The 18,895-nt window shown below is 33.4% G+C and overlaps 1 protein-coding gene across 2 annotated transcripts in view; it reads right to left on the reverse strand.

Moving 5' to 3' along the window:
* Nucleotides 1-8,056: 8,056 nt before the first annotated feature.
* LOC149796189 (uncharacterized) overlaps nt 8,057-18,895 on the reverse strand; it is a 57,697-nt gene continuing 46,858 nt past the window's right edge. For both annotated transcript variants that reach the window (XM_089966134.1, XM_089966135.1), the window contains exons 9-10: nt 9,918-10,018; nt 8,057-8,552 (exon numbers count right to left, since the gene is read on the reverse strand). In XM_089966134.1, the coding sequence (XP_089822260.1) occupies nt 8,432-8,552; nt 9,918-10,018 (222 nt within the window). In that variant the 3' untranslated portion in view covers nt 8,057-8,431. The remainder of the gene's footprint in view (nt 8,553-9,917; nt 10,019-18,895) is intronic.

The raw sequence follows: 18,895 nt of genomic DNA on the forward strand, positions 1-18,895 counted from the left end.
TATCTTTTTTATATACTTTAATAGGAACTGTTTATTTTCAATAAGATGCATATATATATATATATATATATATATATATATATATATATATATATATATATATATATATATATATATATATTGCTAAACATTTGAAAGGAAACAAAACATAATTTATGTTCATTATGTTGTTCCCACCTAGCAACATAATGCAGCAAAATAAAGTTAGACTTTTTATTCTGTACACTGAAATGACTTTACTTAAATTTATAGGAATATAATCTAACTTGTTTCGTGTGATACATTTTGTGGTTTTGTGCATGATCATCTTTTCTGGCTTCAATGTTTTTGGAGAGTCTTGAAAGAGAAACACCTTTAGATTTAGAAAATGCATGTTTTAAAATCTAAAAATTTTTTTAATTCCATTCAGTAATGGTCATATGTGAACCTTGGAAAAAGTAATTTCATCCTGGAAAACCCCTGGAAATTTATCTGTAGAAAAGCATGGGAACCATGTAGTGGTCATTGTGATGCACCAAGTACTAACAGCTCTAGTTTTAAATACTTTTAACCAGGTGTACACTGAAATGATTGCTAACAGATATAATAGTACTTGCCCAGTATAGGGGGTTTCACGGTTAGTATCTCCCCTTGAAAACACCAGAGGGCATATTGGTGCAACTCACTTCCAGATAGTTCAGTCAATTAAGATGGCAGATGTAGATAAAAAAAATGTGACAGACGGTTCACATTATGTAAGCAGGATCAATAAATGTATCGATAGAAAGAAATTCTATCAATATTTGATCAATTATTTTTACATCTTTTATTTTTTTCCACTAATTTGCGCTGCTCTCAGCTTTCAAATAAATAGTATCTGCCCATTTCAGAACTTCATTATCTTTCCATTACTACCTTATGCTCTAGTTTGTATTATTTGATTGTGCGAAAGTGTATCGCTGTGTAAAAAGTTCTTGCAATTTATCTCGCTTGAAGAATAATGAAAATATGTTTATTTTGTACAGCTTCAATCATAGCAGTTAATGGAGGTTGAACGACAACGAGAAAACACTTCTAACTTCTTAGGATTTTTTATTATTGATTTAGACTGTTGCTTTTCTATTAATGTTCATTATGTTTTTCATGAAATAATTTTTTTTTCAAAATGCACAAATGTCAATCACGCTTGAACAGACAGGCGCACGTACGAGTCTCCTTGATGATTATTTTTAATTTATTTTCTTGGCTTTTCTATTATTGTTCACTATATTTTTCATGAAATAATTTCAGTTTTTTCAAAATGCACAAATGTCAACCACGCCTAAACGGACAGGCGCACATACGAGTCTCGTTGATGATTATTTTCCTTGAACGGTTGGAAATTTTAGAGTACACAATTTGGATAAATATCGATGTTAGACACACTATGCTTGTATAGGACATTTGTGGATCTCACCTATCTGTCTGTCCGTCTGTATGTATGTATGTATGTATGTATGTATGTACGTCTTCTTTCATCTGGTGCATGGGTATGTATATCCTCGATTGAATGGGTGTTCACATACATATATTACATAAACATACTTCTTGTTAAAAACAAGTATAAAATGATGCTAAGTTAGAAAGAATGACTGATAGATAAAGACAACAAATATGAATATTTGTGAGTATCCATTTTATTGTTGACTTGTAGAGTATGTTCTTACAAGTAGTCTCTTTTTTAAATCATACTGTTTGCAATTTTACATCCGGTCATGTGGATCAATATTGATTTAAAAGGCGAACCAAAGTAATATGATGGAATCTGTGAAATAATTGGATCTTTAAAACTTACATATTTGATGCAAGGAAAGTTAAACAGAATTAAACTAATTTTAAGAAGTCTGTTCTAGATGAATTTGCTGGTGGCAATCAGAAATGTTGTCTAAAGACCCCAGCAAATTTGAGAGTTATTACATGTCAGCATAATCAAAGAAAAATCATGCTGAAAGTTATTGCATGTACTGTCCGATGTTTATGTTTCAAAAGTCAAAAAAGAAAATGAAACAAGAAGAAAATAAAAAATGTCATTGGGCATGTTATTTAATCTGAATATTGTACAATATTTGCACCCAAATATGAATAAATATTCCGTCTGCATTAATTACACTCATTTATCATTATGATAGCTAATGCAATTATTGCTTTGTTAAGTTCCTCTGAATAGATTAAAATACTGTGTTCCATTAAAAAAAAAAATTAAAAAAATTCTGGTTTAAAATATTCAGCATTACAAATCAGCTGATGTATCGAATTCATGTTATAATTTTCTTATCGAACTCATGTTATACTTTCTTAACTCATGTTATAAATGAACTATTAGCTTGTGAAAATAACTGAGAAAGAAAAATGTATCAACATATGAAAAATAAAAATTGTTGAGATTGTTTTCGTTAAGGTTATATAACCAGAAATGTGCAATAAATGTTTAAAATCGGAGAGCATTGTAAAATGTTCCTACAAATGTATCTGAAATTATGGATAATGAATTTATATATCAGGTATGGACAATGTATTTAATTTAATTATTTGATATCATTTAGTATGGAAAGTAAATATTATTTAGTTATCTAATATAATGTAAGTATGGACACTGAATCTAATTATCTGGTTTAATGTCTATAATTATTCTCCTAGTGTGAACAAAAGATGTTTGACATATATAATTGATTCATTGGTTTAACCATAATGATCTGTAGTACAGCTAAGATACCTTCCTTTGTTGATTTTATGTTTCACTAACCAAGTGTAGAACAGTGAACTATCCGGAACTGGAAATTTTTGTGGGCATGTGCATTGAAGCTAAGGGAGGTAATTTTAGGCGCTACGATCAGTAACTCCATTGCAATCGTGAAACCCCCTATATTTTGCTATCCAGTTGCATCCTCTCATAATGCCTTGTTATATACAGTTGCATCCTCTCCTAAGTCCTTATTATATCCAGTTGCATCCTTTCATAATGCTTTGTTATATACAATTGCACCCTCTCCTAAGGCCTCATTATATCCAGTTGCATCCTTTCATAATGCTTTGTTATATACAGTTGCACCCTCTCCTAAGGCCTCATTATATCCAGTTGCATCCTTTCATAATGCTTTGTTATATACAGTTGCACCCTCTCCTAAGGCCTCATTATATCCAGTTGCATCCTTTCATAATGCTTTGTTATATACAGTTGCACCCTCTCCTAAGGCCTCATTATATCCAGTTGCATCCTTTCATAATGCCTTGTTATATACAGTTGCATCCTCTCCTAAGGGCTCATTATATCCAGTTGCATCCTTTCATAATGCTTTGTTATATACAGTTGCATCCTCTTTTAAGGCCTTATTATATCCAGTTGCATCCTTTCATAATGCCTTGTTATTATTAAGTTGCATCCTGTAATGATGCCTTGTTATATACAGTTGCATCCTCTCATGAGGCCCTTACATACTCAGTTTTTGTCACCAAACAGTTGGACATTATTTCTCGTTCTAACTTAATTGCCAACTTCATTTTAAATGGGTGCCATACTACAGGCTTCAAGAATGAAGCTCTTGAATAATGTCATCTGCCACGCCTCGTAATTTTTGATACACATAAAACTAAAGACAGTTTACCAATGGTGACATTTCGATAGTTTTCATTTAAATGGACAAAGATAAATTACATTATTCTTCCCCATACACATGCCATATTTTATTTATCATGCAACTATACCCAAAACAATATGAATATGATTGGGTTTCACTTGTTTTGTGTTCTTCTCATCTAAGACCAGAAGTGTTTAATGTGATGATCTAGAGTCCCATAACACGACTGGTCTGTTATTTATTATAATCCCAGTACATTTTCATACCTGTTAATTTTTCATACACTGTTGATCCATAAAAGTCATGATAATTTTTTGATAGAAGCCTAGATTCTATCTCACCCTTTTTTCTAGTTCCAACGCTTAAGGCAGTTCACAAATCAACATATTTATTTTGAACTGGAAGAGTGCATTTACTAATATAAATTTAATCTTCATTGATTGGGATATATACATCATTTCCCTTGCAGAGAAACAACACAGCATGCTATGTGGGATATATACATCATTTCCCTTGCAGAGAAACAACACAGCATGCTATATGGGATATATACATCATTTCCCTTGCAGAGAAACAACACAGCATGCTATATGGGATATATACATCATTTCCCTTGCAGAGAAACATCACAGCATGCTATGTGGGATATATACATCATTTCCCTTGCAGAGAAACAACACAGCATGCTATATGGGATATATACATCATTTTCCTTGCAGAGAAACAACACAGCATGCTATATGATCATTCTTGAGATTTACACTCAAGCTAGTATTAATGGATAATTTTTTATTAAAATCTATTGTTGTAGGGTTTAATGCCATTTTTCAGCTATACATGTCATTCAGTATAAATGGTGAAGGAAGAACCTGGGAAAACCCCAGAAAGAACCATCAACTTACCAGAAGCTACTGGCAAGCTTTCTCACATACCCACATTGGCCAAGCCCGTGACTCGAACCCACAAAGACAGAGGTGAGATGGCAGTGATCCGCAATGGTGAGACTTTAGACCACTCAGCCACTTGGGACCCCCCTATTAAAATATACACATTTAAATATCAATTATATATCTCTTAAACTTAATGAGTATGATGTGCATTTGTATAATTTCCATTTACTATTTAATAAATGTTTTCTCTTTGACAGAAACTTAAGCTAAACAGGGACATTTAAAGTAAAGTACACTGAGCAAAATGGCATGAAGGGCTGTCATTTTTCTCGTATGTGAATATTTTATTTGGATTGTGGAGTGTAAGAATAAGATGTGATGTTTTAATGTCTGTGTACATGTCATAATTGTCCAATTTAGAAGTTAGGGATTGACCATTGAATTTTCAGATTTTGGGGTGAAGACATGGGAAGGGGGCTGGACTTAAATAAATAAGATATAAAAAGGTATTTTGCCCTCAAACAGCTTGAAGAAAAAAATACTCTTGCTCTGTATCATATTAGTTGAAAATTAAATTATCTTCGATTATAGAAAATAAATCTTGGAAGAAAAGAAAATCCCAGGCCATCCTTCCATAAAAAATAAATACTCTTGCTTTTCTATTCGAGTGCACTCATATAGTGAAGCTCCTCAAAACTGAAAGTCCTTGGGACTAAATTTAATTTCCAGCTTTTAGAGGCATTTGCTTTACTGAGATTTTTGCAGATGTGAATAACTTTATTATAAGTCCATTAGAATTATGAATGATAATCCATAATGTCTAAATATTCTGTAACAACAATTATGGCCAAATTTTTCTAGCTTTTTCAGCATTGGTTGTGACACAGATTCAATGCCTTTGATCAAACTAAATTTTATTTGGTAAAGATAGGTCAACCCTATGATGCTTATTTGGTCATTGTTACATCTTGAAATGCAAGTGAAGACAAATGACCATCATGTCTACTTTAAATATATGCATGTAACGATTTTTCTCTTCATATAAATGGAGTTAACCTGCCTCTTAGAATACTGTTTGGTTGGTTTCCATCGGTGCTGCATCAAAAAGGAAGGCTACATACCCGAGTATTGAATTACAACTTAAAAAAAAACAAAAAAAAACTTTATGTGGATCACACAAATAGAAAGAATCAATCACATGTGGATAATAAGTCATCTTAAATGGCTTACCTGAAAAGTGTATAGTTACTGATATATTCCTTAAAGCTGGCTCTTTTTGTATGGTGCAAAAATTCTGAATCAGTTTAACATCAGCACTAATTTGTGTCACATGTAAAGTATCATTTTAACCTCACATTCTTTTGGGATATTTTCTCACCATTAGGCCTACAACATTATTTGCCAACCATAAATAATTTGGTCCAATGTGCACCAGTAATTTAGCAGCTGAAATACACTTTTCAGTTTGAAATAAGTTTCAGTTTTATGTCGTTTTTTTTTTGTAAACTGTACAACTGCAATTTGTGATCAAAATTTGGTTTGGTTTTTGATGTAGAGGGTTTATGTTTACTGGGGAAAAAATGACAATAAAGAAGATTTTTAAAATAGTGCCTTCCCCCAGTTTTTGTTATATCTTGAGTGGATTCTGGTATATGAAAGGTTTGGTCATAAGGGGTTTCACTGTAAAATCAAATCTAAACAACATATTGTACCAGTACACGATGCTTTTAGCACAATTACATCAGTGTATGTGAATTTAATATTGATCATTTAGATATTTTTGGAAGTCCTTTTCAATGTTGGGTCCTTTATTTTTCATACACAATTTCTTCCCCATAATGATATTAATTTTACCTACATATTATTATTATGCTTTGAAGAAATCAAAGTCGGGGGTTTTTTTGCATGCAAAAAATTACATGAAATATGGTCCTCCTCCTTTATGACTATACTTGCTAGGCCAACCCAGGTCAGTTGCATAGATGTTTCCTTGGTAAAAGCACTTGGCTTTGGTTTTCTCAGTATGATATAGTAATTCAGCTGAAAGTGCCATTAAAACCAACTGACCTTTATGACTCTGGACTGAGCTGAAACTAAAAAGACACACACACACATTCATTCAGAGGTCTAGGTTTTATTGGCATCAACCCATTTTTTATTGTGGACCATCAATTGTACAACTTGAAAGGCTTTCATGTTTAAATCCTGCCATATTTGGTAATACTATGTTTAAACTTCTTTTCTTGCAGCACTGGCACATTTTCTTCAGTCTTATACAGATATGTTCATGATAGATTGGGATGTTGGTCATAATATCATCCTATATGGTGGAGGAAAACAAAGAACTAAGAATGCAACCCCTACCCTTGCAAATGCTATAGCCTGTTACAGAACACTTCAACAGGGACAAAGAGAGTGCATGCTACTGCTACCTTCTTGCAAATTTCTTTTGTGTGCATTGCAAGAATTGTTCTTAAAAGTTTCTTGTTTTTGGTATTGGTGGAAACTTTGATGGGCATCATTTTTACAAATGTGCAAGGCCTTCAATCCAGGATGCTCTCTGTCAAGTTTTGTTGAGGTGTTCTTCAGAAGAGCAGAATAGTAAATGTTCATGCACAATGGCACAACACATGCCACATGCCAAGCCATAATATAATCTACTTTGCTGATGGCTAGGTGAGCTAAATATTGAATGCTTTCTTAGAACATGAAAATCTCCCATACACATTTTTCAATTTAGTGTTTTCTTCCCAGGACTCATCTATGCACAATGCTGCTTGATCTACATGCAACAGTGCCAAATAAATGGCGTGTGTGTGTGACTTAGATTTTTAACTTAGCTTTGAAAAAAAATTCAGTCATATCACTACGATGTCTGCAGTGTGTCAGTTTATAGTGTTGTCTAACACTGGGACATCATGCCACATACATGTAGCATGATGTCCCACCCAGTCACATTACCCTGACACCAGGCTGACCAGTCCTAACACTAACCTCGTACTGTTAAGCGCCAAGCAAGGTAGCTGTTAGTACCATTTTTGTAAGTCTTTGGTATGACTCAACCAGGGATCGAACTTACGACCTCCCGCATCCGAGGCGGATGCTCTAACCACTAGGCCACCAGAGCGGTTACCAAATAAAGGGAACTAAATGTGAAAACACTGATGCCTTCATTAACAATTACAACAGCAAAAAAAGAGATGAATATGTCATTCATATGCTCTGCAATATAGAAGGGGCTGCCATATTATGAAAGCTCCATCCAAAACCTGATTTCCATTAATCAGGTCAATGTACATTAATTTACCCAAAAGTTTCCTTTAAAAAAAAATTAAACTAAAATTTAAGGCTATAACAAATTACAAATAATATATCCACTGAGCTGTGCTTGAGATTTCAAGGGTTATTTTGGATAGGTGCACATCTGTAAACTATCGACTTGTGATGAATGGGACATGCTTTTATTCACTTGGCTAAGATTTTAGACCCAATTAATGCCACATGTAAGCGTCTTTCTAAACAAGAGTCTCTGTGTGTGAGTAGATGCATTCAAATGATTACATCAAAACCATCTTTTGTACAAGTTGTAAGATCCTTTTATTTACATTTTGTATTTGAAATGTACATGTTCAGGTTTCACAACTTAAAATTACAAGTCTTACAAGAAAAGAGACAACAATCTAAGTTTAAACTATTTCTGTGTTAACAAAAAAGTCATTATTCCTTACCCACTCATCAAAAATAGCAAACAAGTAGATTTTCTTTTAGCTCTGAGATTGACTAAAAGGCAGAAGAATGTTTATCATGTATGTAAACTTATTTTTGAACTTGTTTCAAATGGCTTTGAGTTATACAGAATTTAAGCACTGATAAGCCTTTCTTTTCTTTCTGTATAACTGAAATATGTCTTAAAGTCTATGAATAAATTCAAACTGGAATCTGCAGTAATTAAGGTTTCTTTTTCTTGCGTCCCCGTTTTTTGGGCTGTTTTTTTGCTGAAGGTTGAACACATTTTGGACAAAACCACTGGTCTTCTGATGCAGGCTCCACCTTAATATTGACACAGGGCCTAAAAAACAACAGGAAAAACTGCTATCATATGAATGTCAAGTTGAAAATTATGCTCATAGTACCATGAAAATTTTAGTGTGAAATGGTTATACATGTCTAAACAGTAATTATAGAATTTCATACACTGTAAAAACATAGTGACTGAAACATCCAGTTGTACTGGAAAGTAATTTTAGAGAATAAAAGCATAGTGACTGAAGCATCCAGATGTACTTGAAAGTAATTGAAAAAACTAACAGCATAGTGACTGATGCATCCAGTTGTAACTGAAAGTACGGGCAGAGTGACTGAATCATCCATTGGTACTTCAGTGGAATTTCATAGCCTGTCAAGGCAGTGACTGAATCATCCATTGGTACTTCAGTGGAATTTCATAGCCTGTCAAGGCAGTGACTGAAGCCTCTTGCTGTACTAAGGAGTAATTTCATATGCATCCAGCATATTCCAAGTGTCCATTATATGGCTTGAGCACTAGAGATGTTGGATTGGATCAAGAGTCAAGAGAATCAATTTTTACACCATGTATGTTTTATATCCCACCTTATTTCCTTATTCTCAACTTGAAAGGCATTTAACATTGTTTAATTGTTTACTAAATAACATTTACTCCAATTTAATTTTTTGAGGGCCTATAAGCTGCGTGGTATGTTTCATCATTCCTTCTTTTAATTTAACGATAGTAATTAACGTTTGTATATACGGTATGTATAGTAATGCCAGGTGTTAACTTGCATAAGTTCCTTTGGTGGGAATGGAGATGCTACAGCATCACAGTGATCATTCTTGGGACTGAAACTAATCGCTGACAGTTTTGTTGCAGTGGTTTATTTTTTTGTTGTATATTTTCTGATTTAAGTAGGTTAAAAATTTTTCCTAAATTGACATGAATAATGTTTAAACTTAACATTCTATTTACTGAAGAAATAAAATATCTTTGTAGTGTGATATTTATTTCGTTACAACAGTATTCATGGGTGATAAAATGTAACATGGCTTCTATGGATTGCATATGATAAATTTATTGATTCTTTTTAGGAGGCTTCTCGTGGGTCGGTGGTTCTCTCCGGGGTTTTCCCCGGTTCTCCCTCCACCATTAATACTGGCCGCCATGTATAGCCTATCGTGTGCTGAAAAATGGCGTTAAACCCTACAACAACAACAACTTTTTAGGAGAAATGAAAATTGACAGACGTAATATAATAATCAAGAGTTCTCTGCAAAAATCAGGATCATCCCACCGATGTTTATCATTGGGCTAACAGATTTCCAAGTTTCACGAAATTCCACCCAGTAGACGTGCTGATGGACACCATATCACCAATGCTTTTAAAAAGAACAAGGATAAAAAATAAAAATCACTAACCAGTGATACCAATCATCACACACATCACAGCCAATCATGGGGCTGCCATCATCTGGCATCTTACAGGCTGGGCAAATCCAGATCTTCTCTCCAGAGGCATTCTGTAGCACATGCAAGAAAGAGAAAAACACGTATTAGTGAAAAACACATTTAAGAGCATAATATCAACAATATGACACTCTTGACTCATGTCAGATTTTTGGTACATTTACAAATTTGGTCAAAATTTTGTGTACTTAAAAGACAGTGACTGAAGCATCCAGCTGTATTGTAAAGTAATTCCATGTACTGTGCTATAAATTAAATAATTATTATTATTCTTATTATTTAAAGGAATAGACTTAAGTATCCAACTTTAATTAAAAGTAATTTCATAGACTGTAATGGCATCGTGACTGAAGCATCCAAATGTACCTAAAAGTAATTTCATAGACTGTAATGGCATAGTGACTGAAGTATCCAAATGTATCTCAAAGTAATTTCATATACTGTAATGGCATAGTGACTGAAGTATCCAAATGTATCTCAAAGTAATTTCATAGACTGTAATGGCATAGTGACTGAAGTATCCAAATGTACCTCAAAGTAATTTCATAAACTGTAATGGCGTAGTGACTGAAGTATCTAAATGTATCTCAAAGTAATTTCATAGACTGTAATGGCATAGTGACTGAAGTATCCAAATGTACCTCAAAGTAATTTCATTGACTATAAAAGCATAAAACTACTTTAAGTATTTTCAGTCTGTATAGACCTGAAGACTGAAGTATCCAGTTATACTGTCATATAAATAAAGCATTCTTATTATTATTATTATTATTTCAAGGAATAGTCTAAAGCAACCAACTTTACTTTTCAAAGCAATTTCACAGACTGTAAAGGCATTGTAACTGAAGCATCCAAATGTATTTCAAAGTAATTTCAAAGACTGTAAAGGTGTACTGACATAAGTCTCTCCCTGTACTTAAAGCAATTTTATTGACTGTAAAACTTAAAGGCATAATGACCGTACTTCAGAGTAATTTCAGACAGTAAAGACATGACTTTAATATCCAATTGTAATTCAAAGCAACTGAATAGACTGTAAAGACATGACTTTAATGTCCAATTGTAATTCAGAGCAACTTAACAGACTGTAAAGACATGACTTTAATGTCCAATTGTAATTCAAAGCAACTTAATGGACTGTAAAGACATGACTTTAATATCCAATTGTAAATCAAAGCAACTTAATGGACTGTAAAGACATGACTTTAATGTCCAATTGTAATTCAAAGCAACTTAATGGACTGTAAAGACATGACTTTAATGTCCAATTGTAATTCAAAGCAACTTAATGGACTGTAAAGACATGACTTTAATGTCCAATTGTAATTCAAAGCAACTTAATGGACTGTAAAGACATGACTTTAATGTCCAATTGTAATTCAAAGCAACTTAATAGACTGTAAAAACATAGTGACTGAAGCATCCAATTGTATTTCAGCAATCTTGTACATTTTGTTTGAGTGAACTGAGCATAAAAATTCATCATGAAAATTTTCTTGGATTCTGTAAAGCAGGGAATGGGCTTCACATGATAGAGTAAGAATATCTCAACTTTTCATAGTCTCAAGCAGCCACTGCAAACATAGACATGCAGAAAATAAATTCAGACTAAAGTGATCTTGGCTGTTACAATTTTTTGTGTGCAATCGTTTATCTACACATGAGAATATTTAATCATGAGAATATTTAATCAGTTTAAAATTTAAAATGTGAGTTTTGAATTGGCACTCTATAGCTAGAATTGTGCTGACATTGTTCATGCAAGTACATAATCCCAACCACCCAGACCTGAATACCTCCTGTGACATGGCATCAAAGAAACAATAACAAATGCTTTCTATCATGTCAACAAAGAGGTAATAATGAGTTGATGAAAAAATAGATTTATGTTGTATGATTAAAACATAATTGTTCCTAATCTGCCTGACAAGTTGTCATCATGGTCCACCCCTAGAAGCCAGATTTTAATGGGTGAAAGTCACAGGCTATGAGTAAACTTGGAGGGAATGCTAGTCATATATTGTTCATGCATCATTAATCACCTTGATTAACCATTACAGGTGAGGCTTCACACTAAAAAGCATGCAGCTTCAGTCCAATGTCTATAATCATTCACATGTACAATACAGTGAACTTGCTGAGGGATACAGATGCATAGTCATTCACATGGAACTTTACAACAGAATTAGCATATTTATTCTACTTCCAAAAGCACTGGGTAAAATGGACGTTCTGATTAGGCATAGATGTATACAGGTCAAGCATGGATGAATCAACTTGACCATAAACACGAACACTTGACCCATGCTACTAAATCATAAATGTAGGTCACTGTAACCTTTAGTTTTAAAAGTGTATTAGTAACAGATATGGATCCAAATATCAAATTTAATAGCCTAGTCACAGTAATCTTTTGTTATAATGGTGTGGTACTAACAGAAATACCTTAAAACATCAAGTTTTATGATTCTTCCATAAACAAAGCTATCTCACCATGAACAAATTGCAAAAACTTTATCTATGTCAGTAAAATGTGAAATGTTGGTTGCAGTGACCTTCCTTTGTGATAAGAGTGTGGCACTAATATAGATACATATATTCATTCTTTCTGATACAGGTGTACTACTAACAGGAGTGGGTGCCATGAAACCCACTCCAAACTGGCCTAGGACCCAGGAAAAAAGAATGGTTGACATTCAGTGAGGGTATATGTATGTATGTATATGCTTTCATCTGTTTAGATGCCAATACTGCTTGGGGTAATACAACAACTCTACAGTGTACTGTACATACAGGCAAACTAAAAATAAAAAGAATTAGTATGTCTAACATGACCATTATGTTTAATCCTTTCCCTTTCATGAAATCTACAAAATTACGTTAATGATGTTGCTTGAAAAAGACTATTTCCTATAAAATTCTTTAACATTTTGAACAATGAGAGTTGCCCTCAGTTACAAGCATTTAAAATACTGTAGATAAATCTGGTTTGATACTGATGAAACCACAGAAACTAATGAATACAAGACAAATAGTATGAACATGACTTCTCAAGCTTTCTGAATGAAAATCATTGTAACCATGATGACAGAAAACCAAATTTAGATGAAATAAGGAGAGGAAAAAGCAAACAAATAATTCAAAGACAATATTTCACTAGAGCTAATGCAACTGATGGAAGAAGTCAATGCAATTAAAAAACCTGTAATTAAGGTATGGTACAAGTACAAATTTTCCATATCAAAATAAAGGAAAAGTACGTTATTTAAATGGGATTGTAGAAACAAATATACAATACATATAAAACAGCAAACCAAGTGACCTTGATGATTTATGTCTGTCAAAGGAGATTATCAGCATCAATTACCATGGTACCCAGTTTGGCAGGCAGATGTAAAAGAGAAATACAACATTTCATTGTTTACCTAAACTTAAAAACAGCATAACACAAACTTTTTTCTAAGAGTGCTCCAAGAAACATTTACCGAGCAGATTGTAACATAAAATGAATCATTTTAATCATTCTTATAAGTTTGCTGGATGATACAAAAGAAACAATGAACTTGTTGCTGATATATGCCAAAAATGAATAGGAAATGCAGATTTCAACCTCAATATATTTCATAATTGTCTTGATTTTTCTACACAAAATAAAAGTAGGTAGAATATATCAGTAAATAAAAGTTTTACAGCAATGTTATTTTACCATTTATAAACTGCATAAAACTGTTTTGTTCCGCTATGAAGGAGAACAAATGATCTACTTTGAAAACTGTTCAGGAAATACACAAATTGTGTTGAAAATACAGGAAATACTGGCTCTTATGGTTGAATGGTGTATTAAAGTATGTGACCATCCATTCAAGAGAATTAATTACAAGATTTTCAATCTGTTCATTGTGGCAGTCATACATGAGGACAATTCAATACCATTTTCCTTTAAAACCAAATACACATCACAAGAAAACTACTGGTGAAAACCCAATGTTGATATCCAGAAGGAGTAGCAATAAGATTTTAATGATGGTCACTGCACTGTCCATATTGGACATAAGATTGGCAGACATTTAAGTCCAGTTAGACACCACAAGCAGTCCTCCAGTGAAAATCCCATGCAGATATGTCTTTCTGTTTAAGAGTTGCAATAACAAGATTTTCAAGATGGCTACTGTGGTGCCAATACTGGATTTCAGATCAACATTATTTTCAATTAGGTCAAACAAGACATCAAGAGACTTTGGCAAAAAGCCACGTTCATATGACCATCCACTGAGGGGAATTTGTGACAAGATTTTCAATATATTCATTGTGGCAGTTAAAATCAAGGTTATATAGGTACAATTTTCATTTACTGGTAGGTCCAACTAGAACCAGTCTTCTGGCAAAAACTTCATGTTGGTATGACCATCAATTGAGATGGAGTAGCAATAACAAGATTTTCAAGATGGCTACTGTGGTGACCATATGGCATGTCTGGGTGGTGCCATTTTTATTAGCACCAACTAGACATTGTATGAAATTTTCTGGTGAAAACCCTCTGGATAAGACTTTCTCTTCTGGAGGAGAAGTGATAACAAGATTTTCAAAATAGCTGTCATGGCAACTATACTGGATGTCAGATCTGCAACACTTTTATTTAGGACCGATTAAATCTTTTAATGGAACTTATCTGTTGATATAAAAGATCCATTCAAGATAGCTGCTGTGGTGAATGTGTTTGTACAGTTTAAAGGCAATCCTCCAACTAGTTTTGGTGAAATAATGATAACCATTTTGTGCAAATGGATAGATGTATGTCAGAAGACAGATTGTATAATAGATGAAGCACACATCATCCCATAAGCTGTTCAGGTTTATTATTGTATTCACTGATCATACTGCTCATCTCTATGAAGCTTTGTGGTCTCTAGACACTGTGGTAAACATTAATTATCACAAGTTCAGACCAAAGTGATCATAGCAACAAAATGGCCCATTTTCTAATTAATGTTTTATTTTTAACAAGTTTTTATCTTTATATTTTAATGTTCAATCTTTATAAAATATAATATGTTAACTTTAATTGGCATTATAAAGACATTACTGAGCTGACATACTATTAAACCACCTACACATTTACCTATCCTCCTAGTTATCTACCTACCTATTGTGACACAGCATAAAATACATAAGGCTGTAGTACCAACAACAATGCATCCAATTATCAAGTTTCATGACTGGAACATAAATGGCACCCAATAAATGAACTTGAAAGACTAAATTTCAACAAAGTCAATGAAGCATGAAAAATAGGTTACACGGGTCACATTTTGCAATATGGATATAAAACTTGCAAAGTTTCATGGTTCCAGGTAGGATAGAGTGCATATAGAATGACAAAACTCATGATCATTAGCTAAATGCAAAGACTTAACTAAAGCCAGTAAAAGAATGAAATCAAGGTCACGATGAACTTCTTTTGCTGTAAAAGTGTGGTAGTAAGAGAGATGTAAACAATCATCTAGTTTAATGATGCAAGCGAGAACAGTAAAAACACAAAATGTTACCAAAGTCAATGAAGTATGAAATATGGGTCATAGTGACTTACTTTTGTGATGTTGGTGTAATGCTCATCAAGATACAATCCTTTACTAAGTTTCATGAGTCCAGCGATGTTATTTATACAGCTTGCAAAAAACCTGAGCTTAACCAAGACTGTACAACTAATATGGGGCCCTGGGTGGTCTAAAGCAGTCAGCTTTAACGATCACTACCATCTCATCTCTTTGCATGAGGGTTTGAGTCTCAGGCTCAGACAATGTGGTTATGTGAGAAAGCATGCTAGTAGCTTTCCATGGGTCAGTGGTTCTCACTGGGTTTTACTGGGTTCTTTCTTCATCAGTTATACTGGCTGCTATATGTTGTTTTCACACTGATAAATGCATTAAATCCAAACAACAAGAATTAAATGTAGGGGCCCCGGATGGCCAAGTGTTCTAAAGTAGTAACCTTTATCAATCACTGCCATCTCACCTATGTGCACATGGGTTCGAGTCTTGGGCTTGGCCTATGTGAGTATGTTAGAAAGTTTTCCAGTAGCTTTCCATGGATCAGTGTTTTTTTCCCTGGGGTTTTCCCAGGTTCTTCCTCTACCAGTTATACGAGCTGCCATGTATAGCCTTTTATGTGCTGAAAATTGTGTTAAGCCCACAACAACAACAACAGCTAATGTACATGTATGCACCAAGTTTATCCCTTCACAATGGGAGAGTTGCACTGAAACCCACTCCAAACTGTTGCCTTTGACCTAGGAAAAAAGAATTGTTGCGATTCAGCGAGGTTGTATATATGCTTTTATCTGTGTGATGCCTATATTGACACAGAGCAGTGCAATAGCCTTCATCTGCGTGATACCTTTATTGCCACAGAGCAGTGCAATAGCTTTTATCTGTGTGATGCCTATATTGCCACAAAACAATGCAATAGCTTTTATCTGTGTGATGCCTATATTGACACAGATCAGTGCAATATCTTTTATCTGTGTGATGGCTATATTGACACAGAGCAGTGCAATAGCTTTTATTTGTGTGATGCCTGTATTGACACAGATCAGTGCAATAGCTTTTGTATGTGTGATGCCTATATTGACACAAAGCAGTGCAATAGCTTTTATCTGTGTGATGCCTGTATTGACACAGAGCAGTGCAATAGCTTATATCCACTTTTAAGAGGTAAGTTGTTGAAGGTTTTTGCTAAAATTGATCATAATGTGCAAATCATTTATTTCTTGGACATCAGTTTTAATGGTTTTATGAATAAGAGTTCTTTGCAGGGATTGACACTTTATGTTGAAAGGATTTTCCAAAAAATCAAGTTAAGACTATTTCTCCTTTTTAAACTGTTGTGTGTTGAAACTATCTTGGATATTCTTGAGTAATAAGATTTTCAAATTTGATTCTGGCAGCCATACTAGTAGGATCAGTACCATTTTCATTTAGGACAAACTGGACATCACTAGACGATTTCATGTGAAAAGTCTATGTTAATATGATCACCGATTAAAAAGATTGTGTGTGATTTGGATTTGTAACGTAGCTTTTAACAATGTTTCAGTCATATAGCTACGATGTCTGCAGTGTGACAGTTTTATAGTGATGTCTATAGCACTGGGACATCATGCTGCAGACATGTAGCATCATGTCCCACCAAGTCACATTATCCAGACACCAGGCCAAACAGTCCTAACACTAACCTCGTAATGCTGAGCACCAAGTAAGGCAGCTGCTAGTACCATTTTTATAAGTCTTTGTTACGAGTCAGCCGGGGTTTGAACCCACGACCTCCCCCATCTGAGGTGGACGCTCTAACAACTTAGGTCACAGGAGTGGTTTCCATTAAGAAGAATCAGTGACAAGATTTTCAATATGATCATATTGGCAGCCATGTTTGAGGTCAATTTGGCACTATTTTCATTTTAGAGTCAGCTAGATATCATAATTAGTCTTCTTATGTAAACCCATTGTCAATATGACTTTCCATTTAGGAATAGTAACAATATCATAATTAGTCTTCTGATATAAACCCAATGTCAGTATGACTTCCACTTAGGAATAGTAACAATATCATAATTAGTCTTCTGATATAAACCCAATGTCAATATGTCTTTCCATTTAGGAATAGTAACAATATTATAATTAGTCTTCTGATATAAACCCAACGTCAATATGACTTTCCATTTAGGAATAGTAACAATATCATAATTAGTCTTTTGATATAAACCCAACGTCAATATGTCTTTCCATTTAGGAATAGTAACAATATCATAATTAGTCTTCTGATGTAAACCCAATGTCAATATGACTTTCCATTTAGGAATAGTAACAATATCATAATTAGTCTTTTGATATAAACCCATTGTCAATATGACTTTCCATTTAGGAATAGTAACAATATCATAATTAGTCTTCCGATGTAAACCCAATGTCAATATGACTTTCCATTTAGGAATAGTAACAATATCATAATTAGTCTTCTGATATAAACCCAATGTCAATATTACTTCCACTTAGGAATAGTAACAATATCATAATTAGTCTTCTGATATAAACCCAATGTCAATATGACTTTCCATTTAGGAATTGTAACAATATCATAATTAGTCTTCTGATATAAACCCAATGTCAATATGACTTTCCATTTAGGAATAGTAACAATATCATAATTAGTCTTTTGATATAAACCCAATGTCAATATGACTTCCACTTAGGAATAGTAACAATATCATAATTAGTCTTTTGATATAAACCCAATGTCAATATGACTTTCCATTTAGGAATAGTAACAATATCATAATTAGTCTTCTGATATAAACCCAATGTCAATATGACTTCCACTTAGGAATAGTAACAATATCATAATTAGTCTTTTGATATAAACCCAATGTCAATATGACTTTCCATTTAGGAATAGTAACAATATCATAATTAGTCTTCTGATATAAACCCAATGTCAATATGACTTCCACTTAGGAATAGTAACAATATCATAATTAGTCTTTTGATATAAACCCAATGTCAATATGACTTCCATTTAGGAATAGTAACAATATCATAATTAGTCTTTTGATATAAACCCATTGTCAATATGACTTTCCATTTAGGAATTGTAACAATATCATAATTAGTCTTCCGATGTAAACCCAATGTCAATATGACTTTCCATTTAGGAATAGTAACAATATCATAATTAGTCTTTTGATATAAACCCAACGTCAATATGACTTTCCATTTAGGAATAGTAACAATATCATAATTAGTCTTTTGATATAAACCCAATGTCAATATGACTTCCATTTAGGAATAGTAACAATATCATAATTAGTCTTCTGATATAAACCCAATGTCAATATGACTTCCACTTAGGAATAGTAACAATATCATAATTAGTCTTTT

Source organism: Sinohyriopsis cumingii, chromosome 7 (genome assembly GCF_028554795.1).
Source record: "Sinohyriopsis cumingii isolate HCF-2022 chromosome 7, ASM2855479v2, whole genome shotgun sequence".
Taxonomy (NCBI): domain Eukaryota; kingdom Metazoa; phylum Mollusca; class Bivalvia; order Unionida; family Unionidae; genus Sinohyriopsis; species Sinohyriopsis cumingii.